Genomic DNA, 24,094 nt, shown 5'->3' on the forward strand with positions numbered 1-24,094 from the left:
ACTAGATGTTCTATGTGCAGGACAGTAATAATCTACCTATTTAGGGAAAAAATTCACAATAGGTTTACTATGTTCAAGAAGCTGATATCCATACTGTCAATGCCACCTACAAGTGAGAATTTCAGAATATCTTAGAAATTCAGCGCTGAGTTTTCACCACATAAATTTAATCCAATATGTTCCCCATTAACATCTAATTTTTAATTTGCTCAATACCAAACTCAATGAATAAAAATGGCTCCAAAACTAAACGGAAAACAGAATAGCCAACACAAGAAGCAGTGATGAAGAATAGAATCCATGAACTGTTGGGAAGCACAGCAGTAGGTGGTACGCAGTAAGGTGAGAAGTGAAAACCCCAAATTCTAAAGATAATGTAGAAACAGCCGAGCTGCAGAAGAGTCTAGAGCACAAATTGTTCTGTTTGTGAGTTTTGCAAGTCATCTGGCAGTTCCACCCAAGTTCTTAAGAGTAGCCAGCTGGTTCTTTGGTCCTTGCTTACAAATGCACCTCTGTGTTTAACGTGCTGGCACTTACAGAGCTCCTCCTGCCCCGCGGTCCTGCCAAGTTAATGCCATGCTGTGGGCCCTACCTGAATAGTCCTCAGACACATCCTCATATAAATAATTTGAATCTTTTACACATTTTCAAAACTCCTCTGTCAGTGATACAAACTTTCTTACTCTCCAGAAATCTATAAATACCATTCAGGTTCTTAAACCAAGATTCTTGGAGAACTATCACATTCTTTCAACAAATACTTATTGAGCTGGGCACTCAGGGTCATGGACACTGTAAGTGTACCCTGAGCACTCGGGACACTGCAGTGCTGCAGTTGAGGGCGGGGCCCTGAGGCTAGAGTGGTTTTCCTGGCTCTGTCACTTACTAGATGAGAACTTCAATATATTATTTACCCTTTGCCTCACTTTCTTTAACCGTAAAATGGAGAAGAGAGTAGTTTCTACTTTAGAGGTATATATGGTAAGGGCTTAGGGAGTACCTGACACAGTAAATGTGAATGACTATTATTATTGATAAACACAAAGTATAAGAATCTCAGACAATGGTAGGGATGAGAAAAGTGAGAAGTGAGAATTTCTGATTTGGTGGAGCTTCTGGGCCAGGGAAAACTGCCCTGAGGCAGTATCTGAGGAGAGGTGAAGTGAGCCCACAAGCCTTGGCAAGTGCAGAGGCCCTGAGACGGAAAAACCTTTGAGGTGAAGAACAGAACCCGGGCCGGTGTGTTGAGAGCAGAGAGAGTGAGTGAGGAGGAAGAGGAGACGTGGTTTGGAAGGGTAGGTAGGAGCCAGACTGAAGTCTTCTAGGCCCAGTAAGGAGTTTGGATTTCATCCTAATTTGAATATGCAGTCACTGGAAGATTCTAAGCATGAGTTTGAAGATCACAATTCTCATTCTGGAGAACTGACCAGAGTATAAGAGATTATAGTAACTAACTTGTAACTAGTCATAAGGTCATATTAGCCACCGCACTCTATTTACTGTGTGCTAACTACATGTCCCGTGTCAGTGAACTATTCTTATTTAACCCTGTGAGGTGGGTATTACTATTTAACAATTTGGAAAACAGGCAGAGGGGTGCTATAGTAGCCATAGCAGCCTAGCCAGTAAGAGTGTGTCTTGGGATTGGAACCCAGACAGTCTGACGAGAGGGCCCGTGCCCTTAAATCACCTTTAAAATGCCTATTTAAAACCACAGTGCTGTGTGGTGTCACCTAGATTTAGATGACGGAGCTGTGACTGAGTCCTGACGTTACTCTAAAACTCGTGAGTTAAGCAGATGGGGAGGCAGCTGAGATGCAGTGAGGCAGGAGAGAAAACAGGAGTGTAGGTTGATGGATGTCAAGAGAAGGACACTATCCAGGGAGGGAGAGGCCAGTGGTGAATGCTGCTGGGAGGTCAAAACAAGATGCAGTGACCTCGAGGAGACTGATCTCAGGGAGACAGCCCCGCAGCAGTGAGCCGAGGAGGGAACGGGAGGAGAGGAAAGGAAGCAACGGATATCCGCACCTCTCGGGGGACAAAGAAAACAGGATGGTTGAGGGAGGTGGGGGCCCAATAGGGTTCTTATTTTTCGAAATGGTGTGATTCTGTATCGTGCTTGGTGGTGGGCCTGGTCACTGAAATCAGGATGTGTACTGCGTGAACCGGGCCCGTAGGCTCCCCCGTGAGGGAAGTCCTGCCCCAGCAGCCATCTGCCTTCATTCGCGTTACGGTGTACACACAAGCAACACTACTCACTTGTATTCATTTTCAACCATGTTTTCAGGGTCTGCCTGTTCAATGGCTTCTTCAAAGAATTCCTCCAAAGTTGGCATGTATTCCCTAGGTGTTAAAAAAAAATACCTAGTGAGGATCATGTGTGTTCTTAATAATCATAAAATGATGGCAATGAAAGATTCTCCTATTACCCACACTTGAGTTAGTTACATTACTTAGGAGGAACTCAGATTTTTAAATATTTATTTTTGAAGGTGAGAGTGTGAGCGGGGGAGGGGCAGGGAGCGATCTCATGATTCAGGAGTTTGAGCTTGGCATCTGACTTCAGCTCAGATCATGATCTTAGTTTGTAAGTTCCAGCCCTCCATCAGGCTCTGTGCTGACAGCACCAAGCCTACTTCAGATCCTCTGAGTCTCCCTCTCTTCTCTTTCCCTCCTCCACTCATGCTCTCTCCCTCTCTCAAAAATAAACATTAAAAAAAATTACTATATCGTTAGCCCTTGAACATAATTTTGAACTGGGTGGGTCCACTTATGTGTGGATTTTTTTTTTTATAAATACAGTACTCTAAATGTATTTCTTTCTTATGATTTTAGTAACATTCTCTTTTCTCCAGCTTCCTTTACTATAAGAATACAGGGGTGTCTGGGTGCCCAGTCACCTGAGCGTCTGACTCTGACTCAGTCATGATCTTGCAGTTCCTGAGTTTGAGCCCTGCATCTGGCTTTGCAGACAGCGCAGAGTCTGCTTTGGATTTGCCCTCTTCCCCCTCACTGCCCCCCTCCCAAAATAAACATTAAAAAAATGGTGTAAGAATACAGTACACAGGGGCACCTAGGTGGCTCCATTGGTTGAGCATCTATACTTTTGCAGTTTACAAGTTTGAGCCCCACGTGAGGCTCTTTGCTGTCAGTGTGGAGCCTTCAGAGCTTCCAAACCTCTGTCCCCCTCTTCCTCTGCCCCTCCCCCACTCTCTCTCAAAATAAACTTAAAAAAAAAAAGAATACAGTATATAATATATATAACATACAACATATGTGTTCATCACCTATTTATGTTATCAGATAAATAAGGCTTCCAGTCACCAGTAGGCTGTTTCTGGCAAAGCAAAAGTGACATGTGCATTTCTGACATGTGGGGAGGGTTTGGCAACCCCTGCATTGTTCAGGGGTCAACTACATATTGTGAGCAAGCAGACTAATGGACTGAACCTCGCAGACATCGCCACATCTGACTTTTACAAATACCACAAATGTACTCGGGTGCCCTGCAGCCCTCTCTAATCTTGTTCTCATCCCCCAGAGGTGGCCACACTTCAGAATTTGGGATTTATCATGCCTGGTTTTTTTTTTTTTTTTAACTGATTGTATATACTGTTTTGAAGCTTTTCAGATTTTTATACAGGAATCTTGCTTGTACTCTTCTACAACCCCGATTTTTCTGAAGTAGGTCTGTGCTGATGCAGCAGTCCTCAGCCTCACTGTAGTGCCTGGTGTGCAGGAGTCTGCTACACGGATGTGTCACACATGACCCAGTCTCCCTTTGCTATGTAAGTGGTTTCCCCACTTTCTGCTGCTAACTGAACATTCCTGTACTGGTCTCTTTTATACAGGTGAGCCACACAGAAGTGGACCCACCCAGTTCAAAATTATGTTCAAGGGCTAACGATATAGTAATTTTTTTTAACTAGAACTCTTTTATACAGATAGTTTTCAAATATCGCCTACAATCCACAGTAGGAATTTAATTTTACATAACAACACAATACACTTACATGTATGCAAGTATGTGTATATGTACATCAAGCTAGCGTTTCACGAAAGTATATTTTCTATTTCACTAAAGTAAATGCTGGTGGTAACTACTAAATTTATTTCACAAACCACCAATGGTTCCCAACTTAAAATTTTAAAATAACGACTTTACGATCAACCAACCCAGGTGTAGAAGTGCTAGAACATATGGTATGCATGTCTTTTAACTTTTAGTTACTTCCAAATTGTTTTCTAAAGTGGCTGTACCAATTTAGGCTCCCACCAGCAGCACCGGCACATTATTCTTATCCACAATTCATACAAAATCTTGGTATGTTTAAACTACTGAATTTCTTGGCTATGAAACTGTCTGCTGTGGTTTTTATCTGACTTTCAGTTAATAGTGATGTTGAGTATTTTTTCTTAGGCTTATGAAGGTTTCCACTTTTGAAATTGTCCATTGCTTTGTCCATTTTCTACTGGGTTAACTTTTTCTCAGATTTGGCAGGGATCTAAATTTATTTATGGATTTGCTAACATTTAAAATATTTTTGGGTCAGGTCATGATTTCATGGTTCTCGAGTCTTAAAAAAAAAAAAAAACCAACCTCTTTGGTTTTGCTGATGCTATTATTTGTTTGCTATCTTACAGACTTCTAGTTTTATTTTGCTTTCTTTGCAGTTTACTCTGTTCTCTCAGTGCTGGATTTTCTAAAGTTCTTACTGAATTCCAGTTAGTTAATGTACACTGTAATATTAGTTTCAGGTATAGAATCTAGTGACTCAACACTTTCACACATCACTCAGTGCTCCTCACAAGTGCCCTCCTCGGTCCCCATCATCCATTTCACCCATCCCCCCACCTGCCTCCCCTCCAGTAACCACAGTTTGATTTCTATAGTTAAGGCTTTGTTTCCTGGTTTGCCTTTCTTTCTTTCTTTTACCCCATGTTCATCTGTTTTGTTTCTTAAATTCACATGAGTGAAATTGTATGGTATTTGTCTTTGTCTGACTTCGACATCCACAGTTGCAAATAGCAAGATTTTATTCCTTTTGATGGCTGAGTAGTAGTCTAATGTATATATGTACATCTCCTTTTAAGATTTTGTTTAATGTCTGAGAGAGAGAGAGAGAGAGAGAGAGAGAGAGAGAGAGACAGACAGAGAGAGAGAGAGAGACAGAGAGAGAGACAGAGAGACAGAATCCGAAGCAGGTTCCAGGCTCTGAGCTGTCAGCACAAAGCCTGACTCAGGGCTCAGACTCACGAACCATGAGATCATAGCCTGAGCTGAAGCTGGACACTTAACTAAGCCACCCAGGTGTCCCCACACTACATCTTTTTTATCCATTCATCAGTTGATGGGTATTTGGGCTCCTTCCATAATTTGGCTATTTTTGATAATGCTACCAGAAACATCAGGGTTCATTGCTGGATTCTTAATTTTCAGTTAACTCTGAGTTAAATTTCAGGTTTTTAAAAAACTATAAATATTTAAGGTCATAAATTTCCTTCTGTTTTCTACTCCAAAGTTTAAACCCATAATACTTTTACCATTTAATTCTATTTTTCTAATTTACATTATGATTTCTTTGATTCTGGAGTTATTTAAAAGCACCTGAAAGCTTTTAAAATACATTTTGTTATTCATGTATAATTTAAATGCATTTGTGTTTTCTGTAAGACTAATCTTGTTAATTGTCTTGTTAAATTCAAATACAAAGTTTTTCTTACCCTTCTTATTAAATACTGAAAGCAGTGTCAAAATTCTGGTAAAACATTTTGTAGAAGTATCAAAATGAAGTGTCAAGATAGTGGGTTGGTTAATCCTTATTTAGAATTATTTCTTTAGAAATAAGAAGATCTATATTTCTGACACTTTTTTATCTTTATGCAATGATTGTCTTTATTTTTAATAATGTTTTCTGCCTTATAACTCTCTCTGATATCCATAGAACTACTTGTCATACATCATATATATATTTTTTAGTTTCACCCCTTCCATATCCTTATATTTAAGATGTTTCTTATAAACAACATATACATGGACTTTTAAAACAGAATACCAACTTCTAGGGGTGCCTGGATGGCTCTTTTGGTTAAGAATCCAACTTTAGCTCAGGTCATGATCTCCTGGTTCAGGCTCGACTTGCTTGGGATTCTCTCTCTCCCTCTCTCAGCCTGCCGCACTGCCACTTCCTGTTTCTCTCTCTCTCTCAAAATATTAAAAAAGTATACCAACTTCTATCTTTGAACTAGGAAGCCCATTTCCATTTATTGTTATATTTGTATTTCTTTTAACTGTATCATTTTACGCTTCCATTACTTGATTCTTATGTGTGTTTTCCTCCTTGCCTATTTTTGATTGCTTGAATTTTTTATATTTCCTTTTATCCTCAACTCATATGAAAGTTACACATTCTTTTATATACTTAGCAAGAATGTTTTATTGGAAGTCTAGTTATTCATTATCTCTACCTTCATCTGTAATATTCTTTGATTCTGATCATTCCCTGTATTGTGTTACTTTTATTAAATAAATTAGTTTCCACCTTTTAAGATAACCCACAATTAGTAATTATTACTGTTTTATACAGTGAGTTCTTGATGAGAATTATTCCTGTTTACCAATGTCTTTGAATAACAATCCTTTTTGCAATTTACTGTTTCTAGGTTCAATTTCCTTGACAGATTTTTTAGTAAGGATTGTTGAAATAGGTTGTTTTAATCTGAAAGTAACTTTACTTCTTAATCACTCCTGATCGATCTACTGTTTAACCTGTTACAGAAACCTTCTCTTAACACTCATTCTTGTTGTTTTTTTTTTTTTTGTTCTTAAAGTGAGCTGTCAGTCTAATTTTGTTTTTTTTGTTGGTAATCTGGGTTTTCTCTTGGGTGATTTTACAACAATGTGTAGAGCTATGGATTTATTTTGTTTATCCTACTTAAGACTTGTATTTGAACCTAAGAATTTATTCTTATTCTCAGTTCTGAAAAATTATCAGTCATTATCTTGATTATGGTCTCTTTCTCATTCTCTATTTCCTCATTCTGTGCTTGATTCCTACTCTTTCATATATTCTAACTCTTGATCCCTTTTACTGTTCTGGGTGGGTAATTTCTTTTTTTTCCTTTTCTTTTTTTAATTTTCTTATGTTTTTAATTTATTTTTGAGAGACAGAGAGAAACAGTGCAAGCAGGGGAGGGTCAGAGCGAGAGGGAGACACAGAATCTGAAGCACGCTCCAGGCTCTGAGCTAGCTGTCAGCACAGAGCCTGACGCAGGGCTTGAACCCACGAACGTGAGATTATGACCTGAGCCAAAGTCGGAGGCTTAACCAACTGAGCCACCCAGGTGCTCCCTGAGTAATTTCTTAATCATTAATTCTCATTTCCACCTGTGTCTAGTCTGCTATTTAAAATGCCTATTAAATTTTATTTAAATGACTATATTTTCTTATTACTAGATTATTTGTTTTTCCAAATTTGCTTGGTCCTTTTTGAGAGTGTCATATTTCTTAAAAATGTTCAATTCTTTTATGCCTTTATTTAAATATACTTATTTTAAGCTGTATTTACCTGATGGTTTTATTATCTGAAGTGGTTGTCTAAGTTCTGTTGTTTGTTCTATCTGCTGATTCTTTCTCATGGTAGACTGTTTTCTTGAATGTTTTAAGTGTGGATGACTATCTTATCTTTAGACTTTTATATGGAGGATCCTTGTATGGCTTAGGATAAAGGAGTGACCTCCAGAAAGTTTTTGATCATCAGACTGAGACATTGTAATTCACCCTTTGACTTGGGGGTTCCTCTGAACTGCAGGTCTGATAAATTTAAAATGTAGGACTACAGGACAGCAGTCTTGTGGGTATAATTTCTCTGGGAGTACTTTTTCCTTTTCACCCACACCCCAGGTAGAAATGGACAAGCTTCTCCCTGTGCCAGTTAGCAAGTCCCTCCTCCTCATCCGTTCTTTCCCGTTCAGTACAGTGCTTCAAGGGCCTCAGCTTTACTCAAGGGAAACTCCGTTACAAATTTGTGTAGGCCTAAGGCCTTACGTTCTGTCCTTTTGTAACTCTTACAACCCAAGTTCCTGGGTTCCCCAAAGTGGGAATCATTTGCAGACTTCCCAGCTAGAAGCAACCATATTAACTCATACTTCAGTTTTCAGTTCCCTCTTCTTTTGTGAATTTCTATTTTCCTGTGATTTCTAAAATTATTTTACCAGTGCTTCTAGGTGTTTCATGATGGAAAACCATATTCTGCTGTGCCAAAGTCGACAGAGTAAATTAATTTCATTCACTTGACATTTGAGAGAAACAATACTTCATGTGAAACATTTTAAACTTGCCTTGTCTCTGATTTGCAGGCTTCCATGTTATCAGGACAGAGATTCCAAAGCCTTGTTAACTCCTCACTACAAAACAGACACATAAATAAATACACTTTTTATAGACATCATCCTCATATGCCTTAAAATTGTAAAAATACTTACATAGTGAATTTTTAGGTGGTGACAAGATGAGTTTTAATTTCTTCACAAATTTTTGCTATTCAGCAAATTTTGTAAGAGAGCATGTATTTAATGATTACGATTTTTTTTTTAAATATTCAAGTAGGATATAAAGTGATGAGTAATTAACTGAAAGGTAACAGAACTGAACGATCGTAGTTCCCTGCAGCAACTGGAAGTGACTGGATCATTCTAACAGTGACTGCACAGTCTGACACGGGGGGGAGGTCATAGCCTAGAGCCACAGATTTTGGGAGCAGGTGACAGAATGGAAGCTCATCTATCTGCACACGTCCCCTAGGTCGACAGTGTGTCGTCTGCTTTAGTCATCTATGTATACACCAAACACAAAAAACTTGAAAAACACAAAAACTGGCAGGTTCTTACAGTAACATCTTCAAAATGTAAAAAACAAATAACATCCCACACATGGAGACAGGTTAACCTACTTTCCCATTAGAATCTTTTTGTTGGGTCCTTTCCCTAGGAAGTCCTCTGGTGCTGTTCTCTTGCGAGCTACTCTTGTTGGCTTGGTGTCTGATGTTCTGTGGTGAACAAAGCACAATGGACTTACAAATGGAAAGCACACACAGAGGTGTTTAATGTAAAAGAAAATTCAGTTCTTGTTTTCTTCCTATAAAAACATCAAAGCTTCATATTATTATAAAACACTCATTATATAGAAGATAAAAATGCCATACTAGGGAACATTTCACAAGTAGAGGATATATAGCATTTCCCCCCAGTAATAATAGATTAATTTGTTCTGGGAACATAATGACAAGAAATCTAAGGTGAAAAAAATTCAACTAGAAGTACATCAGGGGCACCTGTATGTCTCAGTTGGTTAAGCTCCCAACTCTTGATTTCAGCTCAGGTCATGATCTCATGGTTTGTAGCTTCACTTTGAGCTCTGAGCTCTGTGCTGATCCTGTGGAGCCTGCTTGGGATTCTCTTTCTCCCTCCAGACCCTCCCCTGCTTGCTCACACTCTCACTCTCTCTCCTCTCAAAATAAAAATAAATTAAAAAAAAAAGTAAATCACAATGATTGTATTCTTTTTGTTAATCCATTTATTTACTTCAATGTTTATTTATATTTGAGAGAGGGAGACAGACAGAGCATGAGCAGGTGAGGGGCAAAGAGGGAGGGAGACACAGAATCTGAAGCAGGCTCCAGATAGCACAGGCTGACAGCACAGAGTCTGACACAGGGCCCAAACTCATAGGCTGTGAGATCATGACCTGAGCCCAAGTCAGACGCTTAACTGACTGAGCCACCCAGGTGCCCCAAAATGGTTATAGTCTTATATAGTTTGACTTATACTTTTTAATATGAAGTACACATATATGTCTATACATAATGTAAAATAATGTCACAGGATATTTTGAACATTCTCATATTGGTTGAGAGAAGTACAGATCTACCTTTCTTTCACAAAACTTGGGCAGCCTTCATTTTTCCACGAGTTCCAGTTTTCTTCAGTGTTTAATATATGCTGGGAAAAACAAAGAAATTGCATTTGTATAATGAAGGCCTTTGAAATTCTATCTGGTGCTAAGAAGACTACGTAAATATAAAACACATACCTCTACCATCTTTGAAAATCTTTCTCCATCAGGGGGGTTTTCAGATAGTAGCTGTGATTAGAAAGAATATACTAAGCTTTCAACAACTTTCTGCGCATCATAGGTGTGGTTTGTAGGCAGAGAACCAAGAAGTGTTTGTGGTCTTGTACCTGAGCTTAACTTTATCCTTATTTTCCTATTTGGGGCTGAAACAAAGAAAATTCTAAATTTCCATTTTGTTCAATCATGGGTTTGTTGCATGTTGAACTTACTTGATAAACTGATTTTGTTGTATCTTCAATCCACAGTGATTGCTCATCAGTTAATACATAGTTTGAACTAGGAAACAAAGCAATAAAAGCAAGCTTGAGTTACAGCAATGTGTATACAATTAAAAAAACTTTTTTTAACATTCATTTTGAGAGACAGAGAGACAGAGCATGAGCGGGTGAAGGGCAGAGAGAGAGGGAGACAGAATCAGAAGCAGACTCCAGGCTCTGAGCTGTCAGCACAGAGATCATGACCTAAGCCGAAGCTGGATGCTTAACCCACTAAGCCACCCAGGCGCCCCTCAATTTTAAAGGTTATATACTGTTTGTAAAAACCCAAGGCCAGTAATAGATAAGTTAACCAGATTGCAAATAGTGTCAAAAATTACCAAGAGTAATCGTAAATGAGAGGATTATGAGAAGGAATTCATGCTCTTCATTTAAGATGGTCAGAATTGGAAGACATGATGGTGTATAAAGGAGAACACTCAATCTGATTAACTATGAACAGAGCAATGAAGCTCTCCTAAAATAAATTTAATGTGGAATGAAAACTTCAGAGACAATATTAACATATTCATCTACATGATGCACATCTAGATAAAGCATTCTGTATTTCTTTAAAAGGCCATCAAAAACACATTAATTCGGCTCTCACTATGCTCTACGTGCTTTATTGCCAGCCAGTAAATAGTGACACACTACTGTGCCAGGATCTGAGTACTTTACATGCATTATTCATTTAATTCTCAGAATGAGGATGGGTATATATTAAACAGTGGCCATAAAGGCTCAGTGATTTGCCCAAGACAACAAAGCTTGAATTCACACCTAGGTCTGGCTCCAAAGTCCTTGATCTATCCACCATGCTATATTAAAACTTAACAACAGAAGGATAAAAACACACTCATTTTTGAGTACTTGCTATTTGTTCTTAAAATCACAAGTCTGAAAGTACTGAACTGCACGTGGTGATTGATGAAAGTGGGATTCAAAACCAGTAGGGTAATAAAGGCACACTCTTCACACTTCTAATAAATACAACACTGCTTTGCAGACTTAAAAATGCCATTAACGATGAACTCTACTTCAGTTATGGATAGGACAAGAGGAAGCGGTCTGTTCTGCAGGTGGAGATACTCAGGAAGCAGAGGAACTGATCAGGTTTTCTGAAACGCCAAGGAAATTAGAACTCTGTGCTTCAAAGATTTACTGTACTTTTTTGAGTTCTAAAGTCCTAAACAACTCCACATCTTGTGAGAGAAGTATTATGGATTTAGTGTGCAAATCAGGCTTAGAGAAGGTCTGAGTGAGGTGACGGGAAAAGTTGATGTCCGGAACACAACTGGGGACCCCCAGGACGCCCTGAACTCAGCAGGGGAGACTTATACTGATAATAGATACAGTCAAAACCTTTCTCTAAAACAAATATCCTAACATCCTAACAAAAGCCCCTGATTATCTAGTGTTGCTCCAAAATGTGATCCTTATAAATTAAACAAATCTGATACATAAGAAAAATACATCAGTAAGTAAACTGTCTTTTAGAAAGGACTATTTGGAAATCATTTACTACCCACATTAACTTACCTTTTGAATTTGACCTGCCCCTTGAGATACTGGAATAAAATGAGATATTGCAACAAGATGTGTCGGCGAAAGTTACTGTCACTCAGTTGTAAATCCATCAACTAGATGAAAAATAAGCACATACACACAACATAAAACACATTAAATTCAAGTTTTGCCTAAAGGCATAGGTTACTCTACTACAGAAATGAGAGATTTTAATTTAAAGAACATTCACTGAGGGCTCACTAAATAAGAGGCATTACTGCACAAGCCCTAGGACAGAGGAGCAAAGGCTTCAGATATTTTTTAACCATTTTAGGCCATGAGATATCTATGTCAGTAGATAGCAATGTCACATCTGTGGTTCTGAAGTCAAGATAAAGCAAACCAGAAATATAGAAAGGTAAAAATAAGACTACCACTTTTTCACACATAAAGAAATAATGGCTAAAGAGTGGTCCTTATACAGATAATAACAAGGGATGTTGCTCATTTTGTAGTCCTACACAGTGCCTACGACAGAGCTGGTGCTCAGTAACAAACAAGGAATCAGGAGTGAAGAATCATCTGTGAATTAAGTGGACTATTTACTTGTATATTAGAGAAAATTGTATTATACTTGTATTATCACAGAATCTTCATTAGAAAAGACCTGAAGGTCATTCACAAGGAAGTTCTTCGACATCCCTGCCCATAGGGTGGTCTCTAAGAATCCTCCAGCGATGAAGGCAGGCATTCTGATTATGTCCCTAGAACACTGAAGGAATGCTGAAGTCTGTATCCACAAACCTGTGCTGCTGCGGCCTTCCAGAACTAAAGCAACCGAGGGGAGTTGCCTTATTTAATTCATTGTTTTTATTTGTTCTTAATGTTTATTTTTGAGAGAGAGGCAGAACATGAGCTGGGGAGGGGCATAGAGAGAGAGGGAGACAGAGGATCCAAAGCAGCCTCTAGGCTCTGAGCTGTCAGCACACAGCCTGATGTGGGGCTTGAACCCACGAACCGTGAGATCACAACCTGAGCCGAAGTCAGATGGACTGAGCCATCCTGGCACCCCAGGAGATGCCTTAATTTAAATGGATAGCCAACCAGGAAGACACTTCAAAGCCTGAGGAAAGGAATCTAGTTAAAGGTCCCTAGTTCCTTTGGCTATGCTTGCATCTACCTAACATTCACTAGCCACCTCCTCCTTTCTAATACCTCCAGGTATTGAACCTTTGATTTTATGGTATCTCAACCCAAATTGAATGGCAAGGTCTCGGACTTCCTTTCCTCCAACTCCTAGATGATGTGACCATCCCCACCCAGGCTCTCAACTTCCTTGACCTCAGCTCCATGGACAGGCACAGCTCTCCTGTGGCTCCACTGTCACGGACAAAAGCTGGAGCTGGGTATTACTCCCAGCTACCCCAGCTGAGAAACCTTCAATTCACAGTCCTCTCACCACAGCCTCCGATTCTTCCAGTCTCTCACTCAGTTTTCCCAGGACCTGACTGAGACCTTGAGTCTCCTGAATCCTCTATATTCTGCCTGTTAGTCCTGTTCTGTTTTTACAGTAACCCTATTTTGGTTGGTCAAACCTTTAGATGGTAAATATTTTAGTCTACGTAAGTCAAGAGGCATATTATATTACGTAGGTACTTATGTAAACATTTAAAATGTAAAATAAACAAAATAAGCAGTGGGTCAGATTTGGCCTGTGACTATAGGTGGCTGACTCCTGGTCCTGACTTTCTGGGTTTTCTCTTCAACTATTTTCTTGCCAACCTCCTCAGCACCTTTGTGCCATACTTCTGTCACATCTACTGCACAAAATAGCAGCTCCAGACCAAACCAAGTTACTCACCTTCTATCAACATGAAGGCTTCCCATGGAGGCTGAAGATGGAGATGCTTGGAAGAAAATACAAACCACATAGCTCTGCAGATGGTATCCCCACTATGCTACTGCCTCTAACTTAAAATTCTGGTCTCTAATCAGCAATCTTTCTTTATTCTCCAAGGGTATTATTATTTCCTTTTCTCCACGGCAATTACTGCAAACCCCTTCAACCGCTTACACACATTCCTTAACTACCCTTTTACTCTCAGTACATCAGCTACCTCCACCTTCAATGAAAATTCAATAAATTGGAAGTTTCAGCTTCACCCACATCCTTGTTTTCACCTTGTTTCCTCTGTCTCAACATCTTCATCGAACTGTCCCCCGCTCGCCCACCCCAATGAACACTTCTTTCAGAGTCCTCATCCTACTTGATACGCTTGGCTTCCTCAAGGTCACACTTCTCTAGTTTTTCTCCAATTTCACTGGCTACTCTTCAACCTTCTTCCTCTCCCCTACACCCCCACTGCTTAAATGTTGATTTTCTTCAGGATTCTGCATGATGCTTTCTTCTCTTTCCAGTCTATGTTTTCCTTTAATTACTACACAGAGATGGTAACTATACGATATACCAAATCTATACTCTTCCTCCTTGACCGGGTTGCTAATCTCCAAATCTGTAAATTTACAAAGCTACTACATATCTACTTGACTATTCAACTGACACTTGATCAGATTTCATGTCCAACCTAAAACACACTTATCTTGCCCACAAAACCCACTTTTCTCCAGTGAGTTTCCACCCTCCATCTATTTGCCTAAGCAACTCGAGGAAGGCTGCCTGGACAAAGCACAACTATAAACCACAGGAGCAAATCTGAAGTTGGAGAGTTATGGAACAAGAAAGAAACAGGAGGTACCATGACTCTTAGCCCAGTAAGAAACTGGCCTGTTTGAATATGTTAAGCAGTTCAGCCAGTCGGGAAGAGACAAGCCTCCTGGCTTAAAGAGATGAACTAAAATGGCTAGCGCTGTGTACAAGCTCTTCATAAATCTTGGGCTTTCCGTCTCCCACATTTACTTTTTTTTAGTTTATTTATTTAGAGACAGAGACAGCACGAGCAGGGGAGGAAGAGAGGGAGAAAGAGAGAGAGAAAAGAATGTGAAGCAGGTTCCAGGCTCTGAGCCGTCAGCACAGAGCCTGACATGGGACTTGAACTCACGAAACCATGAGATTATGACCTGAGCTGAAACCGAGAGTTGGATGCTTAACCTACTGAGCCAATCCAGAAGCCCATCCCATGTTTATTTTTTATGCTGGAATATATTTTTTGACGGAAATAGTGGACTGAAAATAGGAGTCAACAAGACACCGAATCTGCGATGGGAAGGGACCAGTATGATCATTCACACTAACTGCTTTACCTGATGCTTATAGAAACTAGAAGTCCTGCAGGCTCACATAGCTGGTTAGTGACTGCGCTGGGACCAAAACTGACACGGGCAACTGCATTCTTTCTTCCTTATTGTATGTTTTCTAGTTCTACTTTTCTCCGGGTATTTAGAAAATTACACCATTTACATCATGCAATGGGTCAAATGTTTCTTTGTCGTCTTTGTTTCTTGAACAAAGGGTCTTTTATCATCCTTAGCTTTTAATGCACATCTCAGCTCTGGCCTCTCAGCCTTCCTGATTATTATTTTAAACTGAAAAAGGATCATGCTATTCTTATTTATCTTTATGTGCCTTTCTGTCAATAAACTGTACATGTGAATAATATTCCTGGTAAAATTAAACTGAAGTATGCAAAATTTCATTTCTATCATTTATACAAAGTAGTTTAAAAAGCTGTGCTAGAAAAATAGTTAAGGGCATTTTTATTAAAATCTTACTAATTGATCATTATTAACACATTAGCTGATATCAAATTATCCATTTTCAAATTATGAAAAATTTTAAATGTCAAAAAGATACAGGTAAGTCCCTCTATTCATGTCCCTCTATCCAATGACATGTCAAACACTAACATTTTTACTTGTTCCACATTTGTTAAAGAAATAAATATTACTGAAACTGTTGAGCCCTTCTCTGAAACCTCTCCTTTTTGTTCTCCCTCCCTATCTCTATGGTAAACACTATCACATGTTTGGTGTTTGATTTGACACTACTGCTACATAAGTAGTTATCTATAAATAACATATTAAAGAATTCTGCATGTTTTTAAACTCTGTATAATTCTTCAATAAGCTATTTTCATGTGACATTATGTCTGAAGTTCATACAACTTAATAAATGTAACTAGTTCAGGGGTTGGCAAATTTCAGTTAAAGGCCAGTTAGTAAATTACTTTAGGCTTTGTGGATAATACAGTCTCCGTCACAACTATGACTTTCTGCTGTGGCAGTACAAAAGCAGCCATACATAACAGGTGGATGAATATATAGCATGGCTGTGAGCCAATAAAACTCCTTTATAAAACTAGGTAGCAAGCCAGATTTGCCAACCCCTGCTCCAGCTAACCCACGTTCAGTGCTTTGTAGAACTCTGTCTGCTGTATAAACTTACTATCATTTACCAGTCTCCTGCTTATGAACATTTAGGTTCTTTCCAAAGTTCCACTTACAAACACATAATTTATAAACAATGAGTCTTCTTATGTGTTTCCTTGTGCATGTGTGTAATTCTCTAGGGGCCACATCTAGGAACAGAAGTTTTAATTTTGCTAATTTTAAAATGCTCTGGTGGTTGTATCAATTTATACTTCAACCAGCAGTGTATGAAAATGTCCTTTCCCACACCTTTGCCAATAACATTTATTGTAAGGCTTTTTTGCTCTTGTCAGTTTGATAAGTGTGAAACGATTGCCTCATCATTTTAATTTCTTTGGCAATTAGAGATGGTTAGCATCTTTTATAAGCTCATTAGTGATTTAGGTTTCTATAACTGCAATCTACCTGCACTTCCCATCTTTCCTGCTTTCCACTGGCTTGTCTTTTCATCAACACAACGCTCAGAATATTAAACTTCTTCAGTTATACAGGTGATGAGTATCTTCCAGTTTGTGGTTGTTTTTTTGGTATTTTTTTTCTGTGGCACCTTTTATTATTCAATACTTTTATATATTGGTATTTCCCCTCATGACTAGTGCTTTCTGTGACTTGAGAAATCTTTCCTTACTCTGAATGTACACATTTTATCTATATATTTAAATGTTTCAAAGTTCTGCTTTTCTCATTTAGACTTAATTTTTTTAATGTTTATTAATTTTTGAGAGAGCGAGAGAGTGAGCAGGGTAGGGGCAACAAAGAGAGGGAGACACAGAATCTGAAGGCAGCTCCAGGTTCTAAACTGTCAGTCAGAGTCCGACACAGAGTCTGAACTCACGAACCATGAGATCATGACCTGAGCCGAAGTCAGATGCTTAACTGACCGACCGAGTCACCCAGTCACCCCTCAAATTTTAGACTTTTAATTTACCTGGAATTGAGCTTTGTGCATGTAATAAGGTATGAACTGAATTGTATTTTTTCATATGGATGAGCTGTCCAAGCAACATTTATTAGGAATAATCCATCTTGAAGTGCATGGGTGGCTCAGATGGTTAAGCATCCAACTCTTGGTTTCAGCTCAGGTCATGATCTCAACAGTCTTGAGCTTGAGCTCCACATGGGGCTCTGTGCTGGCCGTGTGGAGCCTGCTTGGGATTCTGTCTCCCTCTCTGTCCCTCTTCCCCACCCCCTCTCAAAATTAAATATTTAAAAAAAATTTTTTTTTTGTTTTTTAATTTATTTTTGATACTGAGAGAGACAGAGCATGAGAGGGGGAGGGGCAGAGAGAGAAGGAGACACAGAACTGGAAGCAGGCTCCAGGCTCTGAGCTAGCTGTCAGCACAGAGCCCGATGCGGGGCTCGAACCCACGACCGTGAGATCTGACCTGAGCTGAAGCCGGAGGCTTAACCGACTGAGCCACCCAGGCACCCCTCAAAATTAAATATTAAAAAAATAACAATCCATCTTTTCCTCACCAATCTGTAACTTCATTTGTATCTCAAACTTTCCTACAGTCAGTGCTATTTTCTAGTTTTTCCCCCCTTCTTTATACCTTATACTAATAATTACTGTACTGTTTCAATTACTACAGCTTTATAGGTCTTAATATCTGATAGGGCAAATGTTCCCAATTTCTTTCAATTTTTCTTAGTACTCTTGGCTTTTCCTAAGAACTTTAATATCAACTTTTCAAGCTGCCTCAAAAAAACACATCTGAATTTGATTCAAAATACACTGAATTTATGCATACTCTTGGGGAGACACAGCATTGGGTTTTCCTATCTATAAACGTAGCTGTACCTGTCCACTTTTGTAATCTCCATGAAGATTTCTCCTAGGTTTTCACTGCTATTTCGACTAACATGTAACTGGTTACTTATGGAGTAAAACACCACTGATGTGTCTTTTGATGAAGCCTCCTTAATTCTATGAATAGTTTGCTGGTTCTCCTGGATTTTCTCTGGGGACAATTATATTGCCTTCAAAGAGATCAGTCTTTTCTTTTCAGTAATTGTTAACTCTTATTTCTTTTTTCTTAATGAAATGGCTAGGTCCTTCACTACTGTGGAGAAATATGTGCAGATATATGATTAGCAGACATCTATCCCTTGTTCTTGAATTTACTGGAAATATTTGTAGAAGTTTGATCATTATGTATGATACTTACCACAAGGTTTTATTAATTTCCTTAAGTTAGGAAAATTCCCTTCTATTTCTGATTTGTTTTTGTAGTAATCTACAAAACATTCAGTAATCTAACTGAGTGTTAGATTTTACTATAAGAATTTTCTTGGAATCTGAGATATAGTTTTAAAATATTTAAACATTTAGGCTTAATTTAGTATTACATTAATCTTTCTGATGTTGAACCATACTTAATGTTCCTAGAATAAATCCTAGTTAGTCTCTACTTAAAAAAATAACTACATTTGATTTGTGAGTTAGAAATATTCTTTTTTACCTCTATTCCTAAGACTGATATATACACCTCTTCCCCCACTGTTCTGTCATTTTACTTAAAGGTTAAATCAATCTTATATTAAGGACCTGGTTGCTTTTCTTCCTTTTCTACTTTCTGAAAATTTTCATCTATAATAAGAATCATCTATTCCTTGAAGTGTTGATAATATGTGAGTAAAAAAATCTGAGCCTGAGGTCATTCGAAAGCTATGATTTGACTACTATTTCATTGAGGATGTATTTGGTAATTAAATTTAACTACAGATTAGATTTAAAAAGGTATTAGCAGAAATTAAGAATATATTTTCTTATATATTTTAAATACCTGTCATTTTCAATTATTCCCATTTTTATTGTTTATTTTATTAATATTGTTTACTGCTACCTTCTCATTTTTTTCCTTGGTCAGGCCTGCTCTGTAATATTTTTATACAAATTGTTACTATACAACTTTTCTTTTAAAAAAGAACAGCTTTTGCTTTTATTGATGTGTTTCATATTTTTATTCTATTTCAGCAATTTACGCATTATATACTTCTACTTTGATTCTGTGCCTAGCTTCTTGAATTTTCAATTTGTCATTCTTAAATGACAAGCTGCAGTTATGCAAGCAAGATAAGAAAGTCTATTCTTTGGTGCTGCCAAGTGGCCATCTAGGAAAGGCTAAAGCCAGTCAGAGTACAAAAGGTATCCTGCCAGTGTAGGCTATGGACATGGAGCCTCATTCTGAAGAAGGACAAAGTCTACAAGAGATGCTAGAGGGGACTGTTTAATTGGTAAGATAAAGATAAGAGCAAAGCTAGGACAAGAAATGGCCCACCCTGCTATGTCATTAGCCAGAGTAATAGAAATAATCACTTCAGTTATTAATAGAAATTAACAATGATTAATAATTAGTAACATTAAAATGTTAGCTCCTCTAGAAATGACTGTTCTCATCTCATTTTATGGCACTACATAGTCACAGTTTACACGAAAGCATAAAGTCAGTATATTCATAAATGTCAACATTTCTTTGAAAAGAAAATGTGCTTTGATGAGGGCAGTGATTACTACCACCTGGACAGAACGTGCAGTAGTGAATGGAGACTGGTACAAGAGCACTGATTTTATACTCCAACGTGGAGCTTCTCTGAAAGTGTATAATCTTGTTGTTTTCTATTATTAAAATGTTCCTGGAAATGTTATTTATACAACAAACTTCGATAACATCCAGAGTTTTGAAACAGCTGCCATGTCCTGAAAAATGTAACCTCTAGTTCCTAAACTATACAGAACTCTTACTGGTTGTTTTATTTTGGAAGTTTTTTGCCCCAATCTTATTTAAATAGACATTTGGGCTTTCTGAAAAGTGTATGTCTTTAGGAAGATTCTTTTTTAAAGCTAGAAGAGCTTTAGGATTTTCTTCCCCTCTTAAAAATAGGGTAAAATAAAAATTTTGAATTCTTTATTCAACCAAAGATTTATATGTTTCCATTAATAAAGTCAGATTAAAAAAAATCTGATGTCTTAAATTAAATGTTTACACTCGCTATTATTCATATATTTGGATGTATTTCTACTTTCCTTTTTGCTTTTGTTTCTTCCTTTCTGCCATTTGTTGGGTTTATAAAATAGTCTATATTTCTTCCTGTGCCCCTTTTCTCTCTTTGCTGTTAAAGACCGACAGGTTGTTTTCTTTTGGTGGTTACTCTTTTAATATATACAATGAAGTCTCAAGTTATTTAGTATTTCTTTCTTCCTCTGAAAGATTTTAAGGACTGAACTATATGCCTAAATCACTCATCTAAACATGTTTTCCCTTCCCATATTGTCATCTAGTTTAAATTCCACATTAAACATTTTTAAAAATCATTTTATGAAATTTTTGTCTTTGTCAATAGTTTACTGTCATATTTTTCAATTTTTGTGGCCACCACTGTTTTCTGTATCCCAGTACTTTCTTATGGGCTCAATTTCCTTCCTTCTGGAGAATATCCGTTAGTAGATTTTCAAAAAGAAGGTCTTCCTGGTCTTTCAATGAAAAAGTCTATTTTGTCCACAGTCTTGAGTGCATTTAGCTGGGTATAAAATTCTACATCAACAGGGTTTTTCCCCCCCTCTTAGTGCTATAATATTTCACCACTGCCTTCTGGTATCTGTTATCTGTCAGAAAATGGCTAACAGTCAAATAGCTGTTCCTTTCTAGTATATTTGTCTTTTTTCACCTTTAGTGGCTTTTAAGGTTTTCTCTGCAGTTATAGCATGATGTACTGAAGTATGGATTTAACTTTATTTTAGCACCCATTTAATCTTGGAACTTGGTATTACCTTCAATTCTTTTCAATATAGTTTTCCTACCATTCCCTCTATTTTGTTCTTTAATATTTGCTGGAATTTCTCAGTCAACCACACATTGCTCTCAACTGCTCTGTTAACAAACAAAAAAATGCTGTCTCTGTGCCTTCTGGGTGAACTTCCAGTCATTAGTTCTCTTTTCATATATGTTCAATCTATAGTTTAATTCTGTATGTTCTGCTTTGGTTTTGATGATCGCATTTTTCAATTCTAAGTCTCTCAGTTGTCATATTGAACCATTCTGTTTCATTTCTGCCTGTTTCAATTTTATAATTTTTTCTTTATTCTCAATGGATGCTATATCAATTATCTCATCGATTATCCAAAACATGTATTTTTAAAGTCATGATCAGGCTGTGTATATGGAATAAATACATTTGTATCCCAATAGTTGATTTGGTTGGTGATATTTCCTAGTATTGAATTTCTTTATAAATGTTGTAATTCATATTAGATTTTAATTATAATTTATCAGAGTGATAAGTTATATGAGAAAGATACAGAATGAGAAGCTTTTGTTTTGAAATTTGTTTACTTTCTCTTATTTCTCTCTTTGTACATCCTTTCCTGTCTAGGAGTTTAACATTTGATTCCATCAGGGTCCCTGGAACCAAGTCTGGAAAGAATCTTAAGATGAATTCTTGGAGCAATATTTTATTAGTATATTGAGGATATCACATATCTAGTCACACAGACATAAAGCTTGACACAAAGCTGTGTCTTTGTTATCCCTAGACCCACAGACTCCTATGAATCCACCACCCTTGGCAGAATACTATTAATATTTTGTCTTAGTTTTTTTTGAAGGTGGGTTAACGTCCACCTAAGTCCCTGGCTTCAAGCAGAGAATCTGGCTTTGGCCCCTGGTCCCACACGAAACATATCTGGTGTCTACCACTTGTAGCCAAACTCTTGGGTACCACCACCTGCTTGGGATTAAGAGTCCAGCAGGCCTGAGACTTCAATTTCGTTCAGGCTACTTGACATTTCTGGTCCATTAAGATTAATTAATCTTGTTTCTGGAATCCCAGATTTGTCTTTTGGTTTTCTCCTTTAATACTTCATCTGTCATTTTTATGTGTTTGGAGCAAAGGAATGGGTCAAAACATACATTTAATGTGCCATCTTGACTGGAAAACTTACATAATCCCTTAGCATTGTATGTGCAGTCAAATGCTCTACCCCTGAGCTATGCCCCCTTATAACTACATTTGAATAAAATTTACTTATTAAGTTGTACAAATAAGATTACCAGAGAATGTTTAACCCCCTTATTTGTACCTAAGAGACAAACTAATTACAAAATATTATCTTCATAAACACAAATTAAATCCTAACTTGAGGTTCAAAATATATGCACCTGAAAGTAATTAAACTGCAAAATAAGACTACAAAACAGAAAATGCAGAACAACTTCTTTCACTTCTGAAATCACATTAGTCTTACTTGTGCAAACAAGACACAAGAGTCTCAAACTAATACTTATCAGCTTTAACCAAAAGTAAAGGAAGAAACATTTCTTTAAACTTAACTTAAAAACAAGATCAGCTAAAGGGAAAAAAAGATCAGTACTTATTAGGCTTAGTGAAAAAGAAAAAATTATACCTTTTCGCTTGTTAAAAATTTTGCAAAATATACATGTTCTCCTCCTGCTTTTAATTCTTCCATCTTTTTCCTGGAGGCCTGAGTATCATCTAGTTTATAACTCTTAAAAACAGCTAGAACTTCTTCAGAATACTGCAAGGTAAAAATACTAATTAGTTTTATTTGGCATTGTGGCCTGATAATTTTTTAAGTGCTTTTCTCTATCAAAATACCTAGAATTTACTCATAGTTAATCATAAATGCATATTGTAAAGCACATTAAACAAGAAAAACTATGATGGGAAAATGGGAGTAAAACTACTTGTCATGAGATTTCATGGTATTGTGAAAGTTGGAACAAACCCTCTACTCCTGAAGAAACAGCACTTCTTATATAGTTTGTGTAAGGGGCAAAACAGAGAAACTAATGCTTTAAGAGTATACAGGAATTTACCAGTGAAATTAGCTATTTAACCAGCTGTGGAAAACACTGAAGCATTTCTTGTGTGATGCTGTGACCATATAAGACAATGATGTCGAATCCTATTCAATAACCATTCCAGATGATTTTTCACTCACTACTTAATCTGAACACATACCATGCCACTTTTAAGAGCTACCTATTTACCTTGGATTTTGACTACCACCAAAAAGGACAACTGATCTTTAAGTAGCCAAGAAAAAGAAATACAGAGAATTCTTATAAAACAAAGGCTAGCCATTTTTTTTCTGATAGTATGTTAACCTTTAAAAAGGTTTTTTTAAGTTTATTTACTTTGAGATGGTGAGAGAAAGACCACCTGTGTGAGCAGTGGAAGGGCAGAGAGGGAGAGAGAATCCCAAACAGGCTCTGCACTGCCAGTGTAGAGCCTGACATGGGGCTTGAACTTGTGAACCATGACATAATAATCTGAGCCCAAATCAAGAATCTGGTGCTTCATGTACCCCAATGTTCATAGCAGCAATGTCAACAATAGCCAAAACATGGAAAAAGCCTAAATGTCCATCACCTGATGAGTGGATCAAGAAGATGTGGTATATATTCACGATGGAATACTACATGGCAATGAGAGGGAATGACATATGGACCTTGAGGGTGTCATGCTGAGTGAAGTAAGCCAGGCAGAGAAGGACAGAAACCATATGTTTGCACTCATAGGTCTAACAGGAAACATTCAGAATGATCTAGCTTCGAGAAAAACAAGCAGTTAGTAGTGCTTAAGAAGAAATGATTCAGTATCTAATGGATAGTTGACATCTGTCACAACACAGCATTTTATATACTGTTAAGTGAAACTACAATACAATCTAAGTTTATTTTGGGAGTGTTTGCTGTATAATTGGACTTAATGAAATGTTTAGAGGTGCAGTAGGCATGACTTTGAGTAGATAATGAAAGAAAATGCCAAATGCTAATTGATTCATGATGTG

At 37.6% G+C, this 24,094-nt stretch overlaps 1 protein-coding gene across 2 annotated transcripts in view; it reads right to left on the reverse strand.

Moving 5' to 3' along the window:
- THOC1 (THO complex 1) overlaps positions 1-24,094 on the reverse strand; it is a 52,884-nt gene that overhangs the window by 2,312 nt on the left and 26,478 nt on the right. For both annotated transcript variants that reach the window (XM_029922968.1, XM_029922967.1), the window contains 8 exons: positions 22,685-22,816; positions 11,929-12,029; positions 10,342-10,408; positions 10,091-10,141; positions 9,929-9,999; positions 8,952-9,047; positions 8,341-8,406; positions 2,260-2,343 (listed from right to left, as the gene is read on the reverse strand). In XM_029922968.1, the coding sequence (XP_029778828.1) occupies positions 2,260-2,343; positions 8,341-8,406; positions 8,952-9,047; positions 9,929-9,999; positions 10,091-10,141; positions 10,342-10,408; positions 11,929-12,029; positions 22,685-22,816 (668 nt within the window). The remainder of the gene's footprint in view (positions 1-2,259; positions 2,344-8,340; positions 8,407-8,951; positions 9,048-9,928; positions 10,000-10,090; positions 10,142-10,341; positions 10,409-11,928; positions 12,030-22,684; positions 22,817-24,094) is intronic.

The sequence above is a fragment of the Suricata suricatta genome, chromosome 14 (assembly GCF_006229205.1).
Source record: "Suricata suricatta isolate VVHF042 chromosome 14, meerkat_22Aug2017_6uvM2_HiC, whole genome shotgun sequence".
In the NCBI taxonomy this organism is placed as follows: domain Eukaryota; kingdom Metazoa; phylum Chordata; class Mammalia; order Carnivora; family Herpestidae; genus Suricata; species Suricata suricatta.